A 24,535-nucleotide genomic window follows, 5' to 3' on the forward strand; every position below is an offset into this window, starting at 1 on the left:
ATGTCAAAAATAAAAGAATAAAAATTAGCAAATAAATATAAAAAATAGTCGCACTTTTTAGATATTGTGTACATGATGTATATATTAAATGTGTTGATGAATAAACTATTATCTATCTATCTATCTATCTATATTAAAACGGGTCACTAACGTATTTTAAGTCAAAAGTCGCTCGACATGTTTGACTACGTAGTCCGTTCTGAGGAGCATCATCGGGAGCTCGATTAAAATGCGTGAAAATCAGTAAAACCGGTCAGGTCACGTGCTCAGTAAAGTGCGGGTGCCAGACTGACCACCATTTGTGACTTTTGTATTGCTTTAAGACAATGGGGTCCTATACAGACATTTGATCCTCAAAACAAACCTGATCGACTGATACCATAAAAAAATTGTCAATTACCCTATTGGGACAATTGAGTGAAATTGATTTTACCGTTACTGGCTACTTATTTAAAGGTACTACCTACGATAACAATCAGATTTTATTCATAAGGGTGCAAGTGGGCTTGTGGGCCCTTTTCAATGAATGTGTTATTGGAGGTAAAAGATTTATTTTTCTATTTTATCGTTAAAATGTTGCTTTTAATTGAAACTTTGTTGTATTTAAACGAAGAATAAACATGGGACGTAGGGTATGAATTCATGAAACTTTCGGCCGTTTTTTTGGTAGTGTCCGGGCGAAGTTTAGAATTGATAGATAGATAAATAATTTCTTGATTTGGTTTCGGCAGGTTTCGACATAAAAATCATGTTTCAGGCGGAGGTTTCGGTTTTGGAAAATTTTATTGTTTCGGTGGGATAATATTTTTTTATACCACTTCGGTGGCAAACGAGCATACGGCCCGCATGATGATGGTATGAACTTCTGCTACTCGGGGTGCACGGAAGTATACAGATAATTAATCTTATACCTAAATACTTTCTGACCTTGCAAGAACCATATTTCACATGACAAAAGCAAGTTTAAGTTTGCACATATTTACTTCCACCGCTGCACCACAAAGTCTGTGTGCATTCCGTGCATTGTGTGCATACTGAAGTGCACTATGTGCATTAGCCAGCGCGCTCGTTCAAACATTGGTAACGTCACAATTAAGGAGGTTTATTAGCAGGGGTTATCAGCGCGACACCTATAAGCAATTTTACTAACAGTGACTGGTCTTCTTTAGGGTTCCGTACCTCAAAAGGAAAAAAACGGAACCCTTATAGGATCACTTGTGCGTCTGTATGTCTGTCTGTCCGTCTGTCACAGCCTATTTTCTCCGAAACTACTTGACCAATTAAGTTGAAATTTGGTACACATATGTATGTTTGTGACCCAAAGATGGACATGTAACGTAAACAAATTAATTTTACCCACGGGGGCCACTTGGGGGGGGGGGGGGGTAAATGAGAAAATTAAAAAATAAAGTTTGTCAAACTTTATCGTGTTACATATCAAATGAAAGAGCTCATTGTGAGAATCTCAAATATATTTTTTTTACAATTTTAAGATAAATAGTTTAGAAGTTATTCGAGAAAATAGGCAAAAAAATGACCATTCCCCCTTTATCTCCGAAATTACTGGGTCAAAAATTTTGAAAAAAATACACAAAATAGATCTTTACCTATAGATCACCGGAAAACCTATTAGAAATGTGCAGTAAAGCGTGAGTCGGACTTAATTACTTAGTTTTTGATCCGACCCCTACGGGTTTTTTAAAGACATTTCACATAAAAAAATACATTGTTTAAATTGTGTAATGTACGGAACCCTTGGAACGCGAGTCCGACTCGCACTTGGCCGGTTTTTTATGATATAGGAGGCAAACGAACAGACGGATCACCTGACTGTAAGCGATTACCGCCGCCCATGGACACCCGCAACACCAAGTAAGTGCGTTGCCGGCCTTTAAGATGGGAGTACACTCTTTTCATGAAGGTTTGAAGGTCGTATCGGTCCGGAAATACCGCAGGCGACAGTTCATTTCACAGTTTAGCTGTGCGAGGCAGGAAGTTTCTGGAGAAACGCACAGTTGAGGACTGCCAACCATCTAAGTGGTGAAGATGTAATGTTGTCGCGTAATATTATAGACGTTAGCGAATATGTAAGTTTGACACTTCTATTCTAAGGCTACTGATCTCCAAAAAGTAATACTTGTATATTGTAATAAGTAATACTGTATCCGAGGCGAATGTTAGGCGTCGGGAATAATATGCCCTGTTCCAATATTTGGGCAAAGTTGCACGAGGCTTAAACCTCGTTGTTAAACCGAGCTTTATGGTTATGACGTCATTAAAGTCCTTTATGACCTGGAATGCTCGGCATTACCGACGTACAGGCGACAATGACAGTTCAAAAACTATTTAGTACTATCAAAGAGGATATAATAAGATAGAGCGGTACTGTCATAGTAGATTTTATAACCACAGTAAATTCACTGCCATCTATTGACACACTTTAAAACTAAAAATGAAGATTTATAAAAATACGATAAAATATATTTAAATATGGATAAATGCTTTTTTTTATTTGCATTAATAATTTTTATGATTTTGACCCATGTTCTTTCACTGATATGCGTTAAAATTGTTAAATAACAAACGAAACCGTCAACGCCATCTATACGACAGTAGGCCAAAGCTAGTAGCGCCCTCTGATCGAGAATCAAATTTTCTTGATTTTCGAGGCACGTTTTTTCCTTAGACTGTATCCATCTATTACGGAGTTATATCTATCTTTGGTACTATGCTACTTGAATATTCATATTATTTCAGAATATCGTTTTAAAATGAGACCGTAACATCGATTGTATGGCGGCGTCTAGGTTCGTGGGACTTTCGAAACGGCGTCCGATTTGTATGCAAAAATCGCACGACGATTCGTGCTTTCGGACGAAGATGCGATGCGCGCTGCAGGGTATACCACGCCGAGCGCATAGTACCTTAGTACCGTACGGATTTTTGTACGTAGACGCGATTCGTCGCGTATCGCAGCTTCGGACGAAGATGACGCACTTTGGAACGACATGCGACGGCAGTGTGCTATGCCCCTTAACATCAATTAGGTAGTTCGTTGATGATGCGTGGTGCAACCAACCCTAAAAACTGTACTTTGACGCGCTTTAACGCAGCTTAATGAATTAGCCCCGTTGGCACGAGCCTCCATTACGTCCCGGTAATGAGCACAGTGGCTATGGCATAATACGAACTGCTTGTTCGCAAACAAGGTGTGCGGGTTCATTCGCAATATTACAGCCTAAATTCTCGGTGTTGCTAAATCTGTACAGCAATTTCGTTCTAAACCCAAGCTTACAAGCTTTTATTTAGCTAACTTGCAATGTGAGTATGTATGAGTTCGGGTCAAACTTCCCATTATCCTATTGAGCTGAAACTTAATATACTTAGGTATGTAAGTTGGGCGATAATGCATTATTATGGTACCATCGAGCTGATATGATGATGGAGACAGGAGGTAACTCTGTGAATAAAACGACGCAACCGAATTGTATTTGGTTTGTTAAATAGTATTTGGAATTGTCTCGATGAGTATTAAGCTGCGTGTTACGTAAGCGAACAACTCGCGAACGCAAAGCGAAGCGGCGCGGCGCGGCGCGGCGGGCCCAAGGCGTTCGCGTTCGCAACGAGATCGCCCACGTAGGACACTTCTATAGGTATCAAAGGAAATAATTGATTCACCACGCGCCGCATCGCTTCGCTTAGCGTTCGTGTGTTGTTCGCCTACGTAGTACGCTGCGTTAGTTGCCTGTAAAGAGGGTCATCCATTAATTACGTCACACGTTTAGGTGGTGCGAGGGGGTCCAGAAAATGTACAATATATATAATAATATATGTGTATATATACAGCAAGAAGATAAACATAAAGTCATACATACACTATATATGTTATATGTAGGTACATATCTAAATATCACTTTAGTTATATTAGTTGATAGATAGCACAGACATCGTAAAGGGCAGATGGGCAATAAAACCTTGACAGACTTTTCTACGTAAGAGTTCCCGGCAAGCTCGGCCGAATTTCACCTTCCCATACAAACGGAGTTTCGTTCTTATTTTAAAACTTCGTGTTGGATTGTAATGAAACTTTGCACATACAATGACATGAGGTATATTTAGCTCTGTAATTAGTTTATATAGCTCCAGTTTATAAAACAAACGAAATAGAGCAAAAACAAGTTTTGTATGAAAAACAAATTCGCTGTATTTTTTTAACTATGGTATCTGAAGCTACATAAGCTAATTACAGACATAGATATTACCTTATCATATTGTAAGAACAAAGTTTCAGAGCAATCTAGCTAGTCATTTTAAAATGAGAGCGTAACTACGTTTGTATGGAGAACCGAGCTTGCCGGAGACTTAAAGAGGACTGTTCTTCTTTTCTTGATGGACTTGAAGGCGGTGTTGCCCGTAGCCAATGTCACGTAAAAGGGTAGGAACAAATTAAATGCTCTTAGAGCACGACGCTGTTCGGTGGTTGTTGTAGTTGTCTCGTAAAACCGATAGCTGGATTTTACGAGAAGCACGTGGACTACCGGCCGTTGACTCCAAAATGGAGGTTAAACACGCTTTGAGATTAATTCTCCATTCCCTGCACACTACCACATTAGATTATTGTATAATAAAGCTATCGATATTACACTTTAAACAATATTAATGAGCAAAAAACAAAGGAATTAATCACGAGGCTACTATCAAGATGGCGTTCGAACCGGAAGTCAGAGGAGCTGTTAACACATCTATAGGTATGTGACGTCCCACAGGTAAAGGCACCTTATGTCGGTTGGCGCTAACGCTATTATTAACGCCGCTCCAATAATATTGCGGTGTTATGCGACGTAAGCGCCAGCCGCCATAAGGTACCTTTTTCCGTGCAACGTCACATATTATGATCAAGTCCTATGGGACATGATTCTTTTCTTAATGTCATACAATTTATAAGATATAGAAAACTTATGTTGATTGGCGAGTTTAGCTTTTCATAGGGTCTAAGTCTTGTGTTTTACAGGCTTTTATTTAGCTTTGACCGAGCGTTAGCGAAGGTCTCCCTTTCCGCTTGGGCAAAAACAAATGTGACTCTAATTACGCCTTCATTGGAGTAAAAGAGAAAGATCCCCGCAATTTGCGAATTACGGTTTTCGCGGTAGACCCTCTGATATGAACATATTCTAATTTGAAGTCACACCATCACAACCGCTTAAATTTTAACGAAAGCTAACGGATACCATCACGGGGACCCCTACTCAAATTGCGTGCGAATTTTAAATTAACAGGCCGTAAATATAAATTGCCGTCGTTTGGGGGAATTTTGCAAATTGCGTGCGGAATGTAACTTGGAATAATAAAACCTAGGTGTGTCCTGCGGGCGCAGCACAGTTCCATTTTTGTCGTCTATCACTATGCCTGTCACTTTCGCACTTACACACTTGTTAGAACGTGACAGCCATGGTGATAAGCGATAAAAATGCGACCGTGCTACCGTCGCTGGTGAAGCAATTGTTGCCGCGGGAACGAAAGAAAGCCATTTTCTGACGAGGTACCTAGATTCGAGTCAGAAAATGCCTGTTTCCACCGAGGTTTTTTTTCTCAAAACATGTAAGGAAATACTGAAATATATATAATATTTTTGGCGTATGTGGCATACATTATGTACACGTTCGTTCCGCGTAGTCGCAGCGGCGGCCGGCACCCGGCGCGCAGCGGACAAAAATGGAATTTGTATCGGTTATTTTATTCCTAGGAGTAAAATGAATCATACGAATTTCATTATCACCCGCTGCGTCCGCGCCGGGCGCGCGTAGAGGAGAACATCCGGAGTAATCCAGGCATACGAAAGCATTTTTGCTTGAGTTGGGAGAGAGACCTAACGCTCAGTCAATAGCAGAAAAACAAATGAATAAATATTGACCAATTTTCAAATGAACTGTATCAATCTGTATGATAATAAACTTCATTAACCTAACTAACCCTAACCTAAGGCAAAACCGAACTGTAAAACCAGGTAATTACATCATAAACCGTTTTAATGTAGGGTCCCGAATTTTCATTACCCACACAATTGTCCCCGCGCGGCAACGGACATGAACAAACATCAGACACAAACATACAGAGAACACAGCGTCGTTACTGTACGAAACCTGTCGAGTTTACTCTTAAGCGGAGCCCGTGCCATAATATTATATTAACCTGATATTAACCCCAATTCACAAGAATGTGGTGGGTGTAAGAGGAAAGGAAAACCAAGGCAAACTGAATTGACTGTGTGAGAGATAAGATGGAAAGAAAGCAGGTGAATGACAAGATTACGAACTATAGAAACTTAGAGACAGAGGTATGGAGAAAAAAGACCCCAAGTGATGGGAAAAGGGCAAGCGAATGATGATAATTATGACAGATTTTAGGTAGCCGCTGTACCACCGATAAAACTGAAGGGAAATATTTAGAGATATGTCAGTCAGGTTAATTACCAATATAAACTTGTTGTAGAACATGGAAATCTGACATTCGTCACATAGTGACAAAACGAGCGCTTAATCATGTACAAAAAGGGCTGTTCTCCCGCATAATAATTAACATGAGCGATCTCCGTTAACTGCTTCATTTAAAGGGTTTAACTGTTGAAAGCAGATAAGTGCTTTTCCCTTATTAACGCTCGCACATGTTTGCTTTGTGAAGGCTGTTCTTTTCGCTTAGCGAATACTCGCCATAACAAAACCAGTATAGAGTAGCCATGTGCCAAAGAAAATTTTGAAAAATTGCGAAATTCCAATGAAATGTAGAGAACATTTCATGGGAACTGCATTTTTTTCTGCACGTTTATTGCCAAACCTTATTACAGTTAGTTTCTATTTCTGATATATGAAATAGACGCCAATGAAATGAGAGACGTAAACGTAAAAAAACACTGTACTACAACATTGAGAAATATTCCCTAATCTGAATGGGAACTTTCTAAGACGAAACTTGTAATGAGAATATTTTCATAAGTTTCCAGAATTTTTAGAAATTTTTAAAATCTTCTGCAACTTGCTGCACTTTGTAAAATTGACTATTGTGTAAATTCATTCGCTACATAGGCTACAAAAAAAACTGAGCAAAATATTTCTGTTATTTGTATAGTTTTATTCGTTTTTTTTTTCTTGTATAATTTAACATTTATATTTATGTAATTATTTTTTGTAATTTTGGGTTAATTTTATTGTTTGTAAAAATTGACATGTAAAAGTGCCCCTGTGGCCTATTTGCTGAATAAATGTTTGATGTTTTGATGTTATAACATTACCTTCATAAAATCATACGCCGAGCAACCCCATGTCAAAGCATACTTTTTATTTATTCATTCCACCCCTCAGGCGAAGTTGGGGCCTCATTACCACTCTTTATATCAAATGTTATTAAGAAACAAGTCCCAACAATCCCGCGAGCATCCAAATTGTAAAAGGAAAGATTTTTGGTTGTTTTTTCTTGAGTGATTTTTATCAATCAGGGTAATTTATTATCAAATTAAATTGATTCTTTGTTTTCGTTGCTTGTCAATGTCTGAGCTGTCATAAACCTGAAATATTCTAATATAATGTTTCATAATCATTCATATTATACGTAGGCATTATTTATACCTACCTCTCGTTAATTTTTATTAGAGTAGCTAGCCGTCACGTTAAGTGATTGTAGACATTTTTGGAAATTTTGCACTTAATTTAAGTAGTAAAATACGAAAACATCATCATCATCTTCCTCGCGTTGTCCCGGCATTATGCCACAGCTCATGGGAGCCTGGGATCCGCTTGGTAACTAATCCCAAGAATTGGCATAAAGAAAAACTGTCGCTGCAACAATCATCTGTCAGTATGCTGTGGCCAATAATGATAAAAAAAAATCTTCAAATATATTTTTCACACGAATACCACAGACCACAGAGATGGTTTTACAATACATTTAAGTGGTTATATTGTTCTGTATACCAGAATCACATTATTAATGAACATTTTGACATTGTTTCAGGTGTAACGCAGAAGGAATGTTGAAAAAAGGTACGTAAAATAACAAAAGGTAATATATATGAGACAAAAGAATATTGGAAACTTTACTTTAACCCTTCGAGCAACACCGGCTTCCGACACGTCGGAAGGGAGGAGCCCAAGCGATGTCTTACCGTACAAATCCCTGTGCCATTTTTTGCGGGGGGAAACGTGCACACAGTCGCACTTCTCACACACTACACACAAAATCCAATCTGTAATGACGACACAAATACATAGAAAATAACACACGTCAAAGACAAATCTTGCACACCTCGATCTCTTTTTCTGTACGGATGAGTCACAACACGCACCGCGCTAGTTGTGTGCATGCCGACTTCCTTCCCGGTGTTGCTCGTGTGCGTGCGTTACAGCGTGTGCTACAAAATTACCAAAAATGGTAATTTTATATTACACATATCCTGTACGTACTCCACCTTTTACAGACTACATTTTTATTATTATGACTTTGATGTAGTGTAAATGAAAGTTAGACAAAATCAATTTTCTCCAGAAATTACTTCAAAACAAGTGACAATTTCTTTGAAAATCGACTTAATTTCAACGTAATTTTGATACTTAAACAATCTAAAACATTTTCTTACTTATACATCAATTTGTATAATTTACCACCATAATTAATTGATGGATTTTTAAAAACTGTCCCTTCTCTTCATGTATTACTGGCGACGCACGCTCACGACCACATTATTAAATGGCAAGACGAGAAGACGTGTGCTAATAGAAACCAATACTTGTTATTTAGATATTACGTAACAAAACGTGTATAATTTCAACGACTAAATCTATCAATTTTACATTTTTGCTCCAAAATCGTTACCGGGCTCTTAAGAAGTGCTCCTGGTCTGTACCGTTTCGTTTATACCTACCTACTCGTCTCTTTGAAACTTAATACTTGTCGAACTTAGCAATCTTAGCATCATTATATTGAACGTATTCATTAGCGCACGTACACGTTGAATAAACTCGAGTAATTACAAATTACAAGTACATAAACTTTGTTCAAGTTTTACCCGTTTTTACCCTTTGGGTACGGAACCCTAAAAAGAATGCAGACGGAATTTACTTACTTACTCCTCTGGCGCAGCGACCTAAATTGTGTCTTGGCCTCAAACACGACTGCTCGCCACTGATCCCGGTCCTGTGCAGTTTCTCGCCAGTCCTCAACCTGGAGCTCGCGCAGATCAGCGTCCACCACATCCGCCCATCGACAGTGGCGTAGCGCAGTGGCGTAATTAGGGGGGGGGCAGAGGGAGCAAGTGCTCCGGGCGCCTCAAAGGGGGGGCGCCAAAATGGGCAAAAGGCAGCAGCAGGGAAACTTTTGTCAGTCGTCAGGGGGCGCAAATTTGGTGACTGCCTACGGCGCCATATCCTCTAGCTACGCCCCTGTCGTAGCATGATCTAGCCGAGCGCGAAGTCGCATCTACAAGGCCCTTTTCTTTCAATGTGTTTTCCGGAGATAAATAAAAAGGGTTACCTTCCGCGAGGCCTCCTGAAGTGCGAGGCCCATTTCGCCCACGCCTATTAGCTACGCCACTGCATCGATACCTAGGTCGACCGGCCGGGCGGCGTGACGGAATTGAACATCGCAAATACCTACTAAAGTAAAATCGCTTTAATCATAAAGCTTACGTTTCTACTACGCCTAGGCTGTCTTTCCGGTAAGACGGAAATGACAGAAAACGTGCGGAGATGACAGAAATAAGATTGGTTCTTTTCTCCGCTCCGCTGAATTACAGACAATGTTATTGGTTGATTCCCATATATTGGCCTCTCGTCTCTTATGAAATAACCTTCTTCTTCATTAATTAGTAATTACCGTTAAAGAAAATTAAAACAATAGTTTTTTTCATTCAACATTTCGGCTTTGTTTGAACTTACACTATTTAGAAAATACGACGACGCGACCTTTCCATTTATGACCTTTAAATGTGAACTTTTGTGCCTGGCAATTAGCTAAGGGTGACACGAGGGTGGTGTGCAAACATTAGTAGGGAAAATTTGGCACAGAAAAATATGTGATTATTCTATGGTTAGGCGTTGCATAGTGAATAAGTACTGTGTGCTCTCATTTACAGAGGCAAATGGAACGAATGATGAGGGAATTAGAGGCAAATGGAACGGATGACCACTGATTATCAGTCCGCCGGACGATAGCCTGTCAGTTAGAACAAAAATTTGACAGTTCCGAAACTTCCGAACAACTGACAGGCCGATATTCTCCTCCGATTCTGGTATTAGAGGCTTTTATTCAAAGTAACCATTTTAGTAATAAACCTGTCTGATGTTGTGTCGCATAATTAGCGCGCGTTCATCACCACCGTGATTATATATAACCTAGATTTTATAGACTGAATATTTTGAAAGGTCTGTATTCGTCCTTACGCTACTCAGTTTGAATAGCTGACGAGCTGGCGCCACCGGAACGCGCTAATGATGCCAAACGACATTAAGGGGTTGAAACTAAATAGTTGCATTAAAGTAATATTTTTGGGCATAAAATTCATTTTTGGTACAAACTCTTATCGCTAACTGTACTTTTCTTTCCACAGGTAAATGATACTGATCGAAACAATTCTAAAAACCCCAAATACAATTAGGTTTCGTTGTTTTATCACAGATTTGCTATGGCCACCTCCTGTCTCCATCATTAGATCAGCTCGATGGTACCATAATATGACATTGTCAAGCGACTTACATATGTACCTATGCAAATTTTCAGCTTCATTGGAAATCGGGAAGTGGGTCAAATCTTGCAAATTTAACTTGCAAGATTTGACCCGTACATATTACATACTTACATAGGTACTACATTGCAAGTTAAATAAAAGCTTGTAAAAATGCTTAGACTTGGGCTGTTTTATGGAAGAAGAAAATTAGAGCTATAAAAGTCTAATAGCTTCATCTCATGACAAAAATTGCATTATGTGTGATATAGACAAGAAAGAGAAATTCGAATACGAGAGAATAATACGTACTAAATTTGATCCCCATCGAATACGACGAAGTGGTTCTGAATTAACTTCCAAAACCCAAGCTAATTAATATAACTTAACTGTCTAACAAGTTAAATAAAAGCTTTGAAAATAGTGCGCGTAAGCTATAACCAGTCATATCCTTCAATGCAGCTATTTAGTTATGAAGATATCTGATGTTGTGTGGCATCAATAGCGCGTATTCAACGCCGCCGTCTTTCAAAGTATAACCTACATTTTATCGACTGAATATTTTCAAACGTCTATTTATATTCGTATCTGTTTGAATAGCCGACGTAGTAATCCCATTTATCCCCGCCTCATGTATGGCGGCGGTCACGTGAGACGGGGACAAATGGGAATACACCATAGCCGACGAGCAGACGTCGACGCCGCCGGAACGCGCTAATGATGCGAAACAACATCAATGGGTTGTAACTAAATAGTTGCACAAAGGGACGGGGGTTACGTAGGAGATAGAGGTTCGAACTAGTGCGATAAATTATTCTCGATATTTATTTTTATTTTGTTTATATATTCAGTAGGTACAAAAGAAAACCAACAGCTTGGTACATCTACTATCACAGTACAGACGAAATACAGAACCAATAATAAGTTTTCATTTTTAAATGTTTTTTTTTTTTTTCATTTTGCTTCAATAATATTCATAAAACTTTACGGGCCTCAATTAGTTAACCCTAATTATTTTAGAGTTAGACCACGGAATAAGTAATAGTATTATCATAGAGAACGGCCACGCACCGCCCCGCCCCGACTCAAATTACCTCGCCCCGCGACAGCAGATTGACGGCCGTTTGCCGCTCAGTACTATTTTTTTTAAGCAACTTACTCACACTACACGACGCGTGTACAGACGTGCCGTTCACACATAGAAACGCAAGTGATTTTTGATGTATAGCGTGTCCGCCCTGTGGTTTGACCAAGATAAATGGTAAAATATATTATGATGAATAAGCGGTGGTGGCCGAGTGGGTCTAACGTCCGACTTTCAATCCGGAGATTGCGGGTTCAAAGCCTGGCAAAACCTACCAATGAATTTTCGGAACTTATGTGCGGAATATAATTTGATATTTACCACTAGCTTTTCGGTACATCTAACTATGAATTTCAAAGGTGTATGTGTGGTAAGGTGTGTGTCCGTATTGGGCCGGAGTGATGACCTTTAGCCCAAGCTTTCTCGCGCATGAGAGCAGGCCAGTGCCCAGCAGTGGCACGTAGGTTTATAGGCTAAATTATTAATTATTAAAAATAGGATAATTTGTACTTAGTTCTACTAAAACTGCTACTATTGGGCTACTTCCAAGATTGAACCCACATCCGGTTGAAGAACCTCACGCCTTTCCGTTAGACTACGAACGTATTATTTATTACCCAAAGTAATTATAGGAATTACCTTACATTTACTAGATAATTAATTTACTTAAAATTCCCCGTGTCCCTGATTCCAAGCCAGATTCCTGGTCCGAAATTCAATCAAACCGTCTTCGTCACTCGCGAATTTCGTTATCGCCTCCTTTCATATTTCGAGCAATCGAAATAGACACTTAAGTTGAACGTAACAAGATCTAATTTCAATTAATGCGTGCTAATTGGCGCGAAGCCTTCAAGCCTTTGGTTCGTCATAGACGTAGTGAGCAGGGCTGTCACTTCCGTAATAACTATGAAATTAAAATGTAAAAAGAACAATTATGCCAAAAAAATCCATTTATGTCAAAAATGCCTTACGACATTTTGGAAAACAGCTGATACTATTTAAACCGCTGGGTCGATTTTTATAGACAAAAATACTCGTAGAGCTTTATCATTATAGCTCTATGCTGATAATTGATAAAAACTATTCTATGTCCTTCCCTGGGCCTCCAACTGTCGCCATACCAAATCCCTGCTAACGGTCCGGTCATGCACGACTTTGCGCGACCGGCGGCGGCGGCAACCATACGTGGGAACGAAAGGTCCGATCGCAGTATCTCTCTCCAACCTGTGGTTCGACAAGACGCGCAATGTCGTGGCCGAGAAGGCGAAAGTGACTATGTCTATTTTGCTGTTACCTTTTCACGCTTAAACCGCTGAACCGATTTAGATAAAATTTATTATGAAGATAGTTTTATCGATCATTATCATTCAAAACAGACGAAGCCGCGTGCAGAAGCTAGTTAAGTATATGGTAACAAGGAAGACGCTCGCAGACCCTGTACATGTCACATTTAAACTTACGGCCCATTTCAAACAATGCTTATAAGATGTCACAGCGATACCATACTGATCTGTCAGTGTCAAAAGTGACATTTCTTCAACCAAAACCTTTACTCTTGACACTGACCAAAACCTTTACTGTGACATCTTATTCATTGTTCGAATTGGGCCGTTTCTCCTTATTCGTCGCATTTTTTCGAAAACAGTTTTACTTCGTCTGACCAAAAATCGCTCTGCAATATTGTGGGCAAATGTCTATTATTTCACAAATTTTAACTTACACATTTAATGCTAACTGACAACCCTAGTTATTTAAAATATTCCATAAGAATAGTCGACAGCTCTCGCAATAATTATGACGCCATTTACAGAATAGACCCTTTCTGACTAAATGGAAAATTACATTATTCCCAACAGAAACAAAGCGCAACGGCGTTTTTTCTTTTTAATTTAATATCAGTCTCTGAGAAAATGTTTGGCCAGTAATAAATTATGTTAAAAGGTTGGGCCTGTGAAAAGAATGTTAATTTATTTGCTTGCGTTTAAAAAAATGGAATTTCGGAACGTTAATGTGATTGGTGTCTATGTAGCTTTTGTTTTTTTTGAAAGTTTTTGCATCTGTCTGTCTGAGCTGAGGGTTATTTTCATGAACCGTAATAGGTACTAGTGCATAATTGTTTTCCATCGTATTTTCTCGGAAACGTTCGTATTTTGTAATACCATTAAAAAATATGTCCCAAGATGTCCATTCCATTACGTCACGTTTTGGTGTGATATTTTTTTTTTCATTTGTATGTGCGTGGCATAGTGGAATGTACAATTTTCGTACAAATTTTTGAGACATTTTTAGGGTTCCGTACAAAAAGGGTAAAAACGGGACCCTATAACTAAGACTCCGCTGTCCGTCTGTCTGTCTGTCACCAGGCTGTATCTCATGAACCGTGATAGCTAGACAGTTGAAATTTTCACAGATGATGTATTTCTGTTGCCGCTATAACAACAAATACTACAAAGTACGTAACCGTCGCGTGCGCGAGTCCGACTCGCACTTGGCCGGTTTTTTTTAATCATCAGTATTGAATATGCTAGTGATTCTGAGTTGAAAGAACCCAACACCACCAAGATCTGTGTGAATCACGTTTTCAATATTTTTTTTAGTAAACGCCCATCAGCGTTTTTCTATGAGGCTGACGTCTTATGTAGCATGCCACGCATAAGTGACATTTCTAATCCATAGCGACTTATTCCATAATTTAAATTTGGAATTCATTCCTCCAGTTCGGCCTTTAATAAAAAAAATAATGACACTATGCTCTAATTAAATATTTGAGCATAATGTCAGTTTTCGTGGCCTGACAGCACGTATCGACCGCGTAGTTTGGCAGCGTCGTTACCGTCATGGCACGGAACCGGCTGGAGTGTATCAGCATTTTTCTATAAGGATGTTGCATGCCACATTTCTAATCCATAGCGCGGCACTTATTAAACAGTTTAAATTTGGAAGTGTTGTAGTTTTAGCGATAATTCTAAGGACATCTACAGAACAAATAAAAGTAGCAGTACATAGTTACAGTACTATATATCAATTATAAACTGAAATAGGGTATTTGGCTACTAGTCAAATCAGTTTAACTGTCAAAACGATTTTGCTACTATGGAATTTATATGAAACACTAGCATGTGACGTGACAATCAAATTACTTATTGTTTTATACGGGTTTTAAAACAAATTGCATCTAAAAATAACTGCTGTCTATGTTTCTCCTATGTTCTCTAGTTCCTTTTTTTTACTTTTTTTCCTGTGTTCCAACATGAGCAGGGTCAATCAAGGAGTTTTGGAGCTAGAACAGTCTAGAAGGCCCAATACCCAGGGGTCTTGCTGTAGTGTAGGTACATACGTATTAAGTAGGATAGGTTAGACTGTTGGTCAATTATAGTGGGTACGCGGGAAATTGGTCGTTTTAGGAGGCATAGTTTGTTGATTAATGTGGTTTAGTGCAAATTTTGAATAAACAATGTCTCAAATTTGGAACAGCTGTCAAAATTAAGAAATCGTCTTGTTTTGTTGTTGCAGTGCCAACGCGGGTGCAGGCGTGAGGCTGGCGGCGACATGAGCGTGGCGCGGGACGCGGGGGACTCCACGCCGGGCTCCGACGTCACGCGGCTGTTCCCCAAGTGCCGGCCGAGGATGCACCGCCACGACAGGTAGGAGGAGACACAGGTAGGGGGATATGAGCGCGACGCGGGACGCGGGGGACTCCACGCCGGGCTCCGACGTCACGCGGCTGTTCCCCAAGTGCCGGCCGAGGATGCACCGCCACGACAGGTAGAAGGAGACACAGGTAGGGGGATATGAGCGCGACGTGGGACGCGGGGGACTCCACGCCGGGCTCCGACGTCACGCGGCTGTTCCCCAAGTGCCAGCCAAGGATGCACCGCCACGACAGGTAGGAGAAGACACAGGTAGGGGGATATGAGCGCGACGCGGGATGCGGGGGACTCCACGCCAGGCTCCGACGTCACGCGGCTGTTCCCCAAGTGCCGGCCGAGGATGCACCGGCACGACAGGTAGATGGGCGAAGGGAGGACTCCAAGACAAGTAGATGGGGGAAGGAAAAATCCACGCCGGACTCCGACGTCACGCAGCTGTTCCCCAAGTGCAGGCCCAGGATGCACCGCCACGACAGGAAGGGGGAAGGGGGACGAAGGGGACTTCACGTGAGGTAGCATCAGGGTTCTACGGCAGGTAGGGCGACTTAACTCTACCTGATATGAGGCGTGAAGTAGTGGCACTTGATTTCAGCCTGTCAGCTATCACACACACACAGCTCAAAGCTTTGCACACATTGCAACTATCAACGGAACAGTGTGTTACTATGATGTTGTCTTCTTTCTCGTTTTTTAGGTAAGTTGGCTCTCCGGATCCGGAATTGTCTAGAATTTCTGTCTAGGAATAAAATGCATTAAATATCATCAAAATATTTCCTTAAAAGAATCGCCCTAACCAAACTTAATTTAAGATTATTACCATTACCCATTTAAATGCTTTTACATAGTATAATATTTTCCTAGAAATAATGAAGCTAATGGCCGAACTAATTCTCCTAATAACTGCTTTATTTATAACATAACCTTACTAACTAACAAACTAACCATTGCAGGTTGAACTCCGGTCTGGAGGGCCGGGAACACAGCATCAACAACGTTTCCTCGGACGAAGAGCGCGAGAGCCAACTGGTCATACTCAACTCCAAGGGGAGCGCCTACAAACTTAGAGACTCCAGGTAAATTTCATAAGCCTAATATTTTCTGCTGGACAGAAGCTACCTCAAGGACGCTACAACGCACGACTTTCGCTACAACGTACCGGGTCTGACACGTGCCGAATACTAACCGAGCCGACAACGAGATTTCCGTATCGTCACCGAGTCATTGAGTTCGGATCCAACCGAAACTGGCATATGTCTACTACGTATCCTTATGAAGAGCGAAAGAGCTAACTCGTCATACACAACTCCAGGGGGAGCGCCTACAAACTCAGAGACTCTAGGTATGTTATAGTAAACAGCAAGACTCTTAACAGACCCTAAATGGACACTATGTCATAATTATGATTTGTGAACCACAGAAGCCGGAATAAACATATCCTTTGCTGGACAGAGGTCATCCCACCTGAATGGATTCTGCATTAAGGGTAACTTATGCTAGACCACGCGGTCAGACACGTGCATTCACCGAGCTGACAACGGGCTTTGTGTGTCGTCACCGAATCGACTAGGCGTTTCGGATGTAAGCTACTCAACGCCGGCACGGCGTTCTTCCCGAGCCTGGCCTGTTCCCGTGCCGTGATCGTACTGTCAAAATGATCACCACGACGATTATTTTGACAGTACGTTTACTATCCAATGGTTTCTTAATCGTTGATCCACAATGTTGGTCTTTTTTACGCCGCATACATGTTCGTTCACATACTCAAGAATCTTACTACTCTGCTTCGCTTAACATCTCTAATAAGAAAGTCCCAGCTGGTTATCATCCTAGAGCAAAACGCATTCAAACTACTTCAAGTTTGTAACTTTGCACAGTTGGAATATCTAATGTGAAGCACTGTCGTCTCAAAGCCGCGTTGTTTTGACTGAAACAGAATAAATTCAATATACGCGATATAATCCGTTTTCATAGTTTTATTTCATGAGTAACTATCGCGGTAACCGAAGACAATATTATGAAACAGAATATCCAAAGTATAATACGTATGTACATATACGTGCTCCTACGTATAACATCAAGTATACGAGACATTCCATAGAATGAGATTAGAAATTATTATTACCGCCCTTAACCAATGATGCAGTGGCTTATATGTGACGTTTTCAAACAAAAGGTACCACTTCGTCGGTTACCAAAAGGACAAAATTTGCTTGTATGTTTATACGAATAACCTATGTCAAACCGTCCTTATGGCAAGCGACAATGTGGTACCTTTTGCTTGAAAACGACACATATGTTTTTCACATTTTATCTGGACATAATAAAAAAGGAAATATATTTTAGTAACAAAACACATAAATAGTGTGTCAGAAAATAGTGATATTGTACTAATGATGTCTTTATCAATCTGCTTTCAGGTTTTTTAGTACTTAGTTGGGTCAAAAATGTTCGGGAAACCGGTGTCTTTTCTGTGGCCCCATCATTCATTCCTACATCCTACAAATTTAAAAAATAAAGTACGAAAATTTGTTTTTAAAGTCCATCTATTTTATAATATCCACAGAAAATCGCATAACTTTAACTCGTACTAAAAAAATTTTTTGACCCAGTTGATAGGCTGATGTTAGACCGGGCCGGGTCCGGGCCGGAGCTTCCGGAGCATTTTTTTCTATGACAGATGACCGGTGATCACGTGATGCTTTCCATAGAAACCTAAGCGCCGGAAGCTCCGGCCCGGACCCGGCCCGGTCTGACGTGAGTCATCCTTAACTCGTTGTGTACAAACCGAGAAAACATTACGTATTTAACCGGATTTAAACTAAACTAGCTAAAGGTCTTGCGATTAGGAATTATTCCTTCAATTCCCATTTATTTATCCCCCTCATCTCCCCGTGGGGAGAAATAGGAACCGAAATAATTGTTCCCGATTGTTCGACTGAATGGAGTATTTTAGATCGGAAGGTATCGCTTTAACTTGCCACGGCATGGCACCGTGCCCAAAAGCTGGCGACCTCTGATGGAAATTCGTTGCATATTTACAAATGTACGAATTGCTATTTCGCTAACTGAAACCTAGAATAATTTAGGCACTGCCTCCGTAGTAGTGTTTTCGTATCTACTTTCAAGTTAATGGATGCAAGTGCCAGTAGTTTCTACTATCTTACTGTTTCTAGCGTCTTACGTAACTAAATATGTATGTAATAAGTGCATGTAATGCAATAAGCGGTGGTGGCCGAGTGGATCTGACGTCCGACTTTCAATCAGGAGGTCCCGGGTTCAAATCCTGGCTCATACCAATGAGTTTTTCGGAACTTATGTACGGAATATCATTTGATATTTACCACTAGCTTTTCGGTGAAGGAAAACATCGTGAGTAAACCTGCATAAATCCGCAAAGAAATTCAAAGGTGTATGTGAAGTCCCCAACCCGCATTGGGCTAGCGTAAGGACTATAGCCCATTCCCTCTCGTCGCCTGTGACCAGCACTGGAACGTATATAGGCTGAAATATTATTATTATTATTATATTATTTTCCAAAGCTTAAATTATTTTTCTTTGTTACCAGGATAATAGAAATAGCAGGCGGCCGAGAGCTCTACTCGCAGAGTCGAACCAAAGCGGTTCGGAAGCTAAGACACAGCAACACACACAAACATAACCTTCGGAACAAGGTGCGCTCTCTGGGCAAGGACACACTCGACTATTCGGACAATCTTAGTAACGAGGTAAATATAAAATTAAATATATACGAGTATTATCCTATCCTACCAGTGGCATAACGGATGACCAAGTGGGCAAAATGCCACTGACCCCTGGCCAAAGTTGGGCCCAAATTTGACCGGGAGGCAGTGAGCACATTCCTCACATTGTCCCTGAGGTTGTGCTACAGACTTTCGTTGGTATAGTTACGCCACTGTATCCTACCAGACTGCGCCAGTTAGTCTTGTTTGTCTATGCTTGTTATATCGTCTGCTGAGAAAGATACCGCTACTAGTTTTGTATTTCTATTTATGAATGAAAAATATATAAATAGACGATCTAACTAGTGATATAAAATAGGTACTTGGATTAAGAATATACTTAATATAATTATAATTTCAAAACAATTGATATTTATTTCCTATCAGATTCCTTTGGTCCACGAGTAGTGAAATCATTTTCAATCCTTTTACTGTCAACAAACAAGTGTCCTAATGGCAGCTTTGTAAATGCTAGGTTTTCTTTTACCAAATCTGCCAGGAAATAAAGTAATTTAGAGAATGTTTTAATAGAACTTCCCCAGCATTTTGAGTAGTCTTGTGTTCATCGTCAACAGCCCATATTGCACGTTGCCTGTCCTAAACTTTATCCAATTCAACGGTGAATCTAGGACCCTTATATCTATAGCCCGTACAAAATTTGTCATTGCTTTCTGCCAGATGAAAGTTGATAATTGTTAAATTCCAAGATTCGCCTGTTTCGTTATTGTTGTTAACATTTTACCATTGGGCTGATGGTTTGCTATTTATTATTTTCTACGATTTAAGCTTGACGCTAGTGTACTGTTTGCCATAAAGACAAAGTGGTATGAACCAAAACCAAAAACATATTAGGTAAATAGTCGGGAAAGTTAATAATAGTCCTGGACAAAACAAATGTATGTTTAAATTGCAATAGTGAACAGTATAGACTGTGCAGAACACTTGTTACTGACTTCTTTGACATAACTGACAAATAAAAACGTGTCGCTAAAACACAACTTTCAGAAATCAGTAATCGTTTTTGTTTTAGAAACTTTAAAATACACTAGGGTCAAGCTTACACTAGCCTTAACTATTCTTTGCAGATATCCTTGCACAGGCTAAACAATGAGCCTAAAAAAATGATATCACGGCACACGTCACCGACATACACAAATGGGGACCGTGAACCCATCATAGAAGAGACGATGGGGATTCCCAAAAACAGTTCGCCAATTCTAGACCCCCATAAAACGAATGACGCGAGCACTAAGACTAGCCCCATAGCGGTCGTTGCGGACGGAGAGGTCGTCGTTTTTGACGATAACGAGGACTGGAAAGGTGATTATTTAATTCTTTTGAATACTGAGTTGCTTTGAGGATGCTAGATTTGAATGAAACGTTCCTCCGTTTACATTTAATTGTGTCAAAAAGTCATCGTCGATACTGAAACAATAACATGTTAACATTTGGTATTTAGAGTCGGAACCAAGCGTACTCTGCAAGCCATTTGCAATGAAAAATAACACTCCCTCACTTTGTTATATCCAAGTCGCTGCAGAGTTAGAAGCTTAGAGGGTCTCTAGTTAATTTTCACACACTCGTCGATTTTTAAATGTTATTGACTTAAATAATTTCACAGTTTACTCACTTGTTTTGACAAGTGAGTCTAAGCCGTGAAATTATTTAATTAACATTAACGCACGCTAACGCGTGTCTCACAACAGTTTAAATTCCATTGTTGTTCACTTACTTCTTAATTAGCTAATTATGTTTTGTTTGGATGTGATGATGCTTTAAAATATCGTCCTAATAACACTTTCGTAACAACAACTAATTTACTGCCATTATTGAATAAATAAAAAAAGAATTAGTAAACATCTGCATTCTCAAAGTAAACTCAATCCTGATGTTTCGTTTGTTTCCTTGCGCTCAGCTACAGAAATGTTTATCAAATATTAATGCTCCACTATCTCATATGAATGTTTTTATTCGGTATCTTATATAGCCACATAAAATTTGATAAAAGTTTCTGTGTTTGGGTTATTAGTGCTCGTTCCAAACAAATAGTTATTTGAGGCTAAAATAACTTTACACTAATTCATCTAATCGTATCATCGTCCTAATCTTTAGATGCATTCATGTTTGTAACTTCTAGTTTCTAGTCTTCCTTTCCTTTTACTTCACTAACATTGATTTACTAATTTTCTCCCCCTTGTTTTTATCCCAATGATTCACAATCGTTTTTTTCTCTCATTTATTTTCAGTGATATTGAATTCTGTGTCCCTAGGTCTTCGGATGGACCCGGATGCTAGTGATCACGAGATCGATATGAGTGTAAAAAGAACTTTAGACAATATGAAAAACGGTGACAGTGATGTGATGAACAATAAAAGTGAGTTAAGTGAGAGTGAGTCGAGTCCTGGGGAGGAAAGGAGTGATGCAAGCCCTTCTGGTGTTTGGATGTCAGAGGATGAAGATAAGGGGAGGGTTACAAGGGTGATTGGGGAGCTGCCTATAGCAGAATATGAGGGGTCACCGCGGAGATATGGCATTGGCAGTCAAAAACAGACTGTCAGGTCGCCGAGGCCCGGATTTCCGCAGGTAAGTTGACTTTAAATCCAGCACTTAGTTTTATAGACACCAAAATTTACACTTTTCATGAATGATGTTTAAGTCTGCTTTTGTGTAAGAATATGGCACAGAGCATTTTGGGCACGGAATTGAGTAATAATTAGAGGTCTTGACATGTATTGCGACTTTGATAAGTTTTATAGTCAGATGATTGAATAGAGAAGACTTTTATCTTTTACAAATCTTATACAAAACTCACCCGTTTTCATGAGCTCTTTGTTAGTTCACCCATAGTGACAATGATTACTGGATACAGGCAATATCAGTTGTCACAACTGCCTGCCTGCTTACGGAATAATAAATAAATAATAATAAAATAAATAGTGTTTTATAAAAACAATTTAATTTTAATTTTAAAGAAATATTTAAACAGGTGAAGTCTGACAACCCGTTGACAACTGTAAGGTGGAAAATACATAAATAATAGATGACCCTTTTTTTTGACGGAGTGAGAATGCACTTACGCACGGTGTGTGGGACTCGCCCCTCCTTTTCCCTCTCTTAGCGAGAGGGGGGGGGAGAATTTGGCCCTACCCACTAAACCCACTCCGGCGTTTCACCCTCTTTGCCATTCGTGAGGGCTCACTGGGATCGATAACATTCCACCACGGCGCCCTCCGATTATAAATGACCCTGCTTATATCGGTTCTCAATTCTTCCAGCGCATAGTGACAGAGAGCAGAGACGTAACGCCGCCATCAGGGTCAGCAGCATTCGACTACCTGTACGAGTTCTCCGAGACACGGAAGGTTCTCGAAGAGTTCTTCAGGTGTCCCGCGGTAGCTGGCCATACGCAGCTCAACAGCAACGATGAGATTGTTAACTTTCAGGTCAGTAGTATGTTTTATCTCATTCCTTCCAGCGCATAATGACAGAGAGCAGAGACGTGGCAGAGACATTCACCTGTACGAGTTCTCGGAGACACGGAAGGTTTTCAAAGAGCTCTTCAGGTGGCCCGCGGTAGCTGGCCTTACGCAGCTCAACAGCAACGATGAGATTGTTAATTTTCAGGTTAGTATCATCGTCCCTCTCATTTTTTACGTATGCGCTGGACGGAGAAAAAATACGTTGGACTGTACAAAATTTGCGATTAGGAAGGTTCTCGAACATTTTTTCAATTACCCGCCATAGCTTGCGCCAGATAAAAAGAACTTATTAAGCGAACTCTGATGTATTTAAATATTTTATTGCTTGGCCCTGAGAGCATATCACGATCTTACAAATCTGAAGCAGAAGAAGAACATGTTGACCAGGATGTCATGCCATTAGTGCCACGTTCAGCTGTTTTCGTTTATATTAATTCTCACAAGTAAACGTTTGTGTTTTCATCAAAAGTAAAGACTGATCCCAGGGTAGTACCTGTTCAACATTGGAAGTTGGAATATGTTCGGACCATTGATTGCGTGATGCGTCGTCAATTTAGTCTTAACTGGCATCTTGATTGCTTACTAGCCAATTCCCAGTATCTAAACAGTGACCATTCTCATTCACAGGAGTTAGATTACGAGCTCCGCCGTCAAACGCAAGACTGTCCGTCGGAGAACGGAGTTGAGGGGAGCGACGCGGAGTGGCCGCACACAGACACGCTGGACTCACCACACACGGCGCACAACCACACCAACTTCCTAGGATTACAGGTAAATACACAACATAGTCATAAAAAAATAATCACTGCCAGGTGGAAAACATGGTTGGGGAGGCGTCGTGGTTAGAATGCAAGCGATCACATGGCGCCTCCCGTCAACGGCAGGTGACGGAAACGCCGCAGGGGATGTTAGTGGGTATTCTCCTCCTCTCCCCCTGACTAGCAGAGGGAGCCTTGGGAGGAGCGAGTCCCACATACCACCCCCCCAATGGGCTTCCCCATTGCTCGGGGGGCGAGATGCGTAAATGGATTTACCCCTGCGTCAAAAAAAAAGAACAAAAAAAAATGGAAAACATGGTAGGACAGCGCACCGGCACGGTTAACTTCTCAGGACTACAGGTCCAAACTAATTATCATTATTACTTGGAAACAACGGCTACTCTATAATTACATTTTCATTCATTCGATCGAAAAGGTCACTCCCAAACAAGCACGTTCGGGCACAAATTTATGTGTAGACTCTCAGAAGCGATCTCGCAGCTTTAAACTCCTTGTTGTTTTTAAACGTTTACATCTTCCTTTTCTTTTTACAGCAACAACGCGAGTGCTACGGCGAGCCCAACGTAGCGGCCCTCCGGGTCGGATCAGCGTGGAGCGGCTCCGCGTCCCCCGCCGCCCCGCCGCCCCGCACCCGTGCTCCACTCGCCTTGTCTCCTGAAACAAGCGACGAGGGTAGTGATCTCTCGCTCATCATCATGGAAAACGAGCTGAGCGAGATGAAAGGTAAGAATGCCTGTGTGACAACCTACTGGTCGACGAAGTGGCTCTATGCGCTCGCACTTTTATCTGGGACAAGTGACGTGGATAGCGACCTCTCGCTCATCATCATGGAGAACGAGCTACGCGAGATGAAAGGTAAGATGCATGTGTGATAACCTGATAACCTACCTACTGTTCGACGTGGTGGCCTGGTGGCTCTAAAAGACCTGCGATCACGAACCCGGGTCCCATTTTCTCTCTCTGTCCGGAGATCAGTGACGAGGGTACTGTTCTCTCGCTCTAGCGAGATGAAATGTAAGATGTATGGCCTAATGGCAACGCAACGGCACTATGCGCTCGCACTTTCATCTGAGACAAGTGACGTGAGTAGCGAC

At 40.6% G+C, this 24,535-nt stretch overlaps 1 protein-coding gene and 1 long non-coding RNA gene across 5 annotated transcripts in view; both read left to right on the top strand.

The window, feature by feature from the left end:
- LOC134756089 (uncharacterized) overlaps positions 1-15,439 on the top strand; it is a 168,715-nt gene extending 153,276 nt beyond the window's left edge. Inside the window, exons 4-5 of the long non-coding RNA XR_010129102.1 lie at positions 8,005-8,033; positions 15,306-15,439. This is a non-coding gene — a long non-coding RNA (uncharacterized LOC134756089). The remainder of the gene's footprint in view (positions 1-8,004; positions 8,034-15,305) is intronic.
- A 23-nt stretch (positions 15,440-15,462) lies between these two features.
- The window catches only part of LOC134756069 (uncharacterized), a 30,174-nt gene continuing 21,101 nt past the window's right edge, over positions 15,463-24,535 (top strand). The window contains exons 1-8 of one of the 4 annotated variants that reach the window (XM_063692871.1): positions 15,463-15,557; positions 16,393-16,515; positions 19,008-19,167; positions 20,268-20,502; positions 21,429-21,766; positions 22,459-22,626; positions 23,290-23,433; positions 23,975-24,164. In XM_063692871.1, the coding sequence (XP_063548941.1) occupies positions 15,463-15,557; positions 16,393-16,515; positions 19,008-19,167; positions 20,268-20,502; positions 21,429-21,766; positions 22,459-22,626; positions 23,290-23,433; positions 23,975-24,164 (1,453 nt within the window). Of the gene's footprint in view, positions 15,558-15,583; positions 15,679-15,704; positions 15,800-16,392; positions 16,516-19,007; positions 19,168-20,267; positions 20,503-21,428; positions 21,767-22,458; positions 22,627-23,289; positions 23,434-23,974; positions 24,297-24,535 lie in introns of those variants that run through there. The other 3 variants (XM_063692870.1, XM_063692872.1, XM_063692869.1) reach the window with 3 other exon arrangements.

Source organism: Cydia strobilella, chromosome 3 (genome assembly GCF_947568885.1).
Source record: "Cydia strobilella chromosome 3, ilCydStro3.1, whole genome shotgun sequence".
NCBI classification, from domain to species: domain Eukaryota; kingdom Metazoa; phylum Arthropoda; class Insecta; order Lepidoptera; family Tortricidae; genus Cydia; species Cydia strobilella.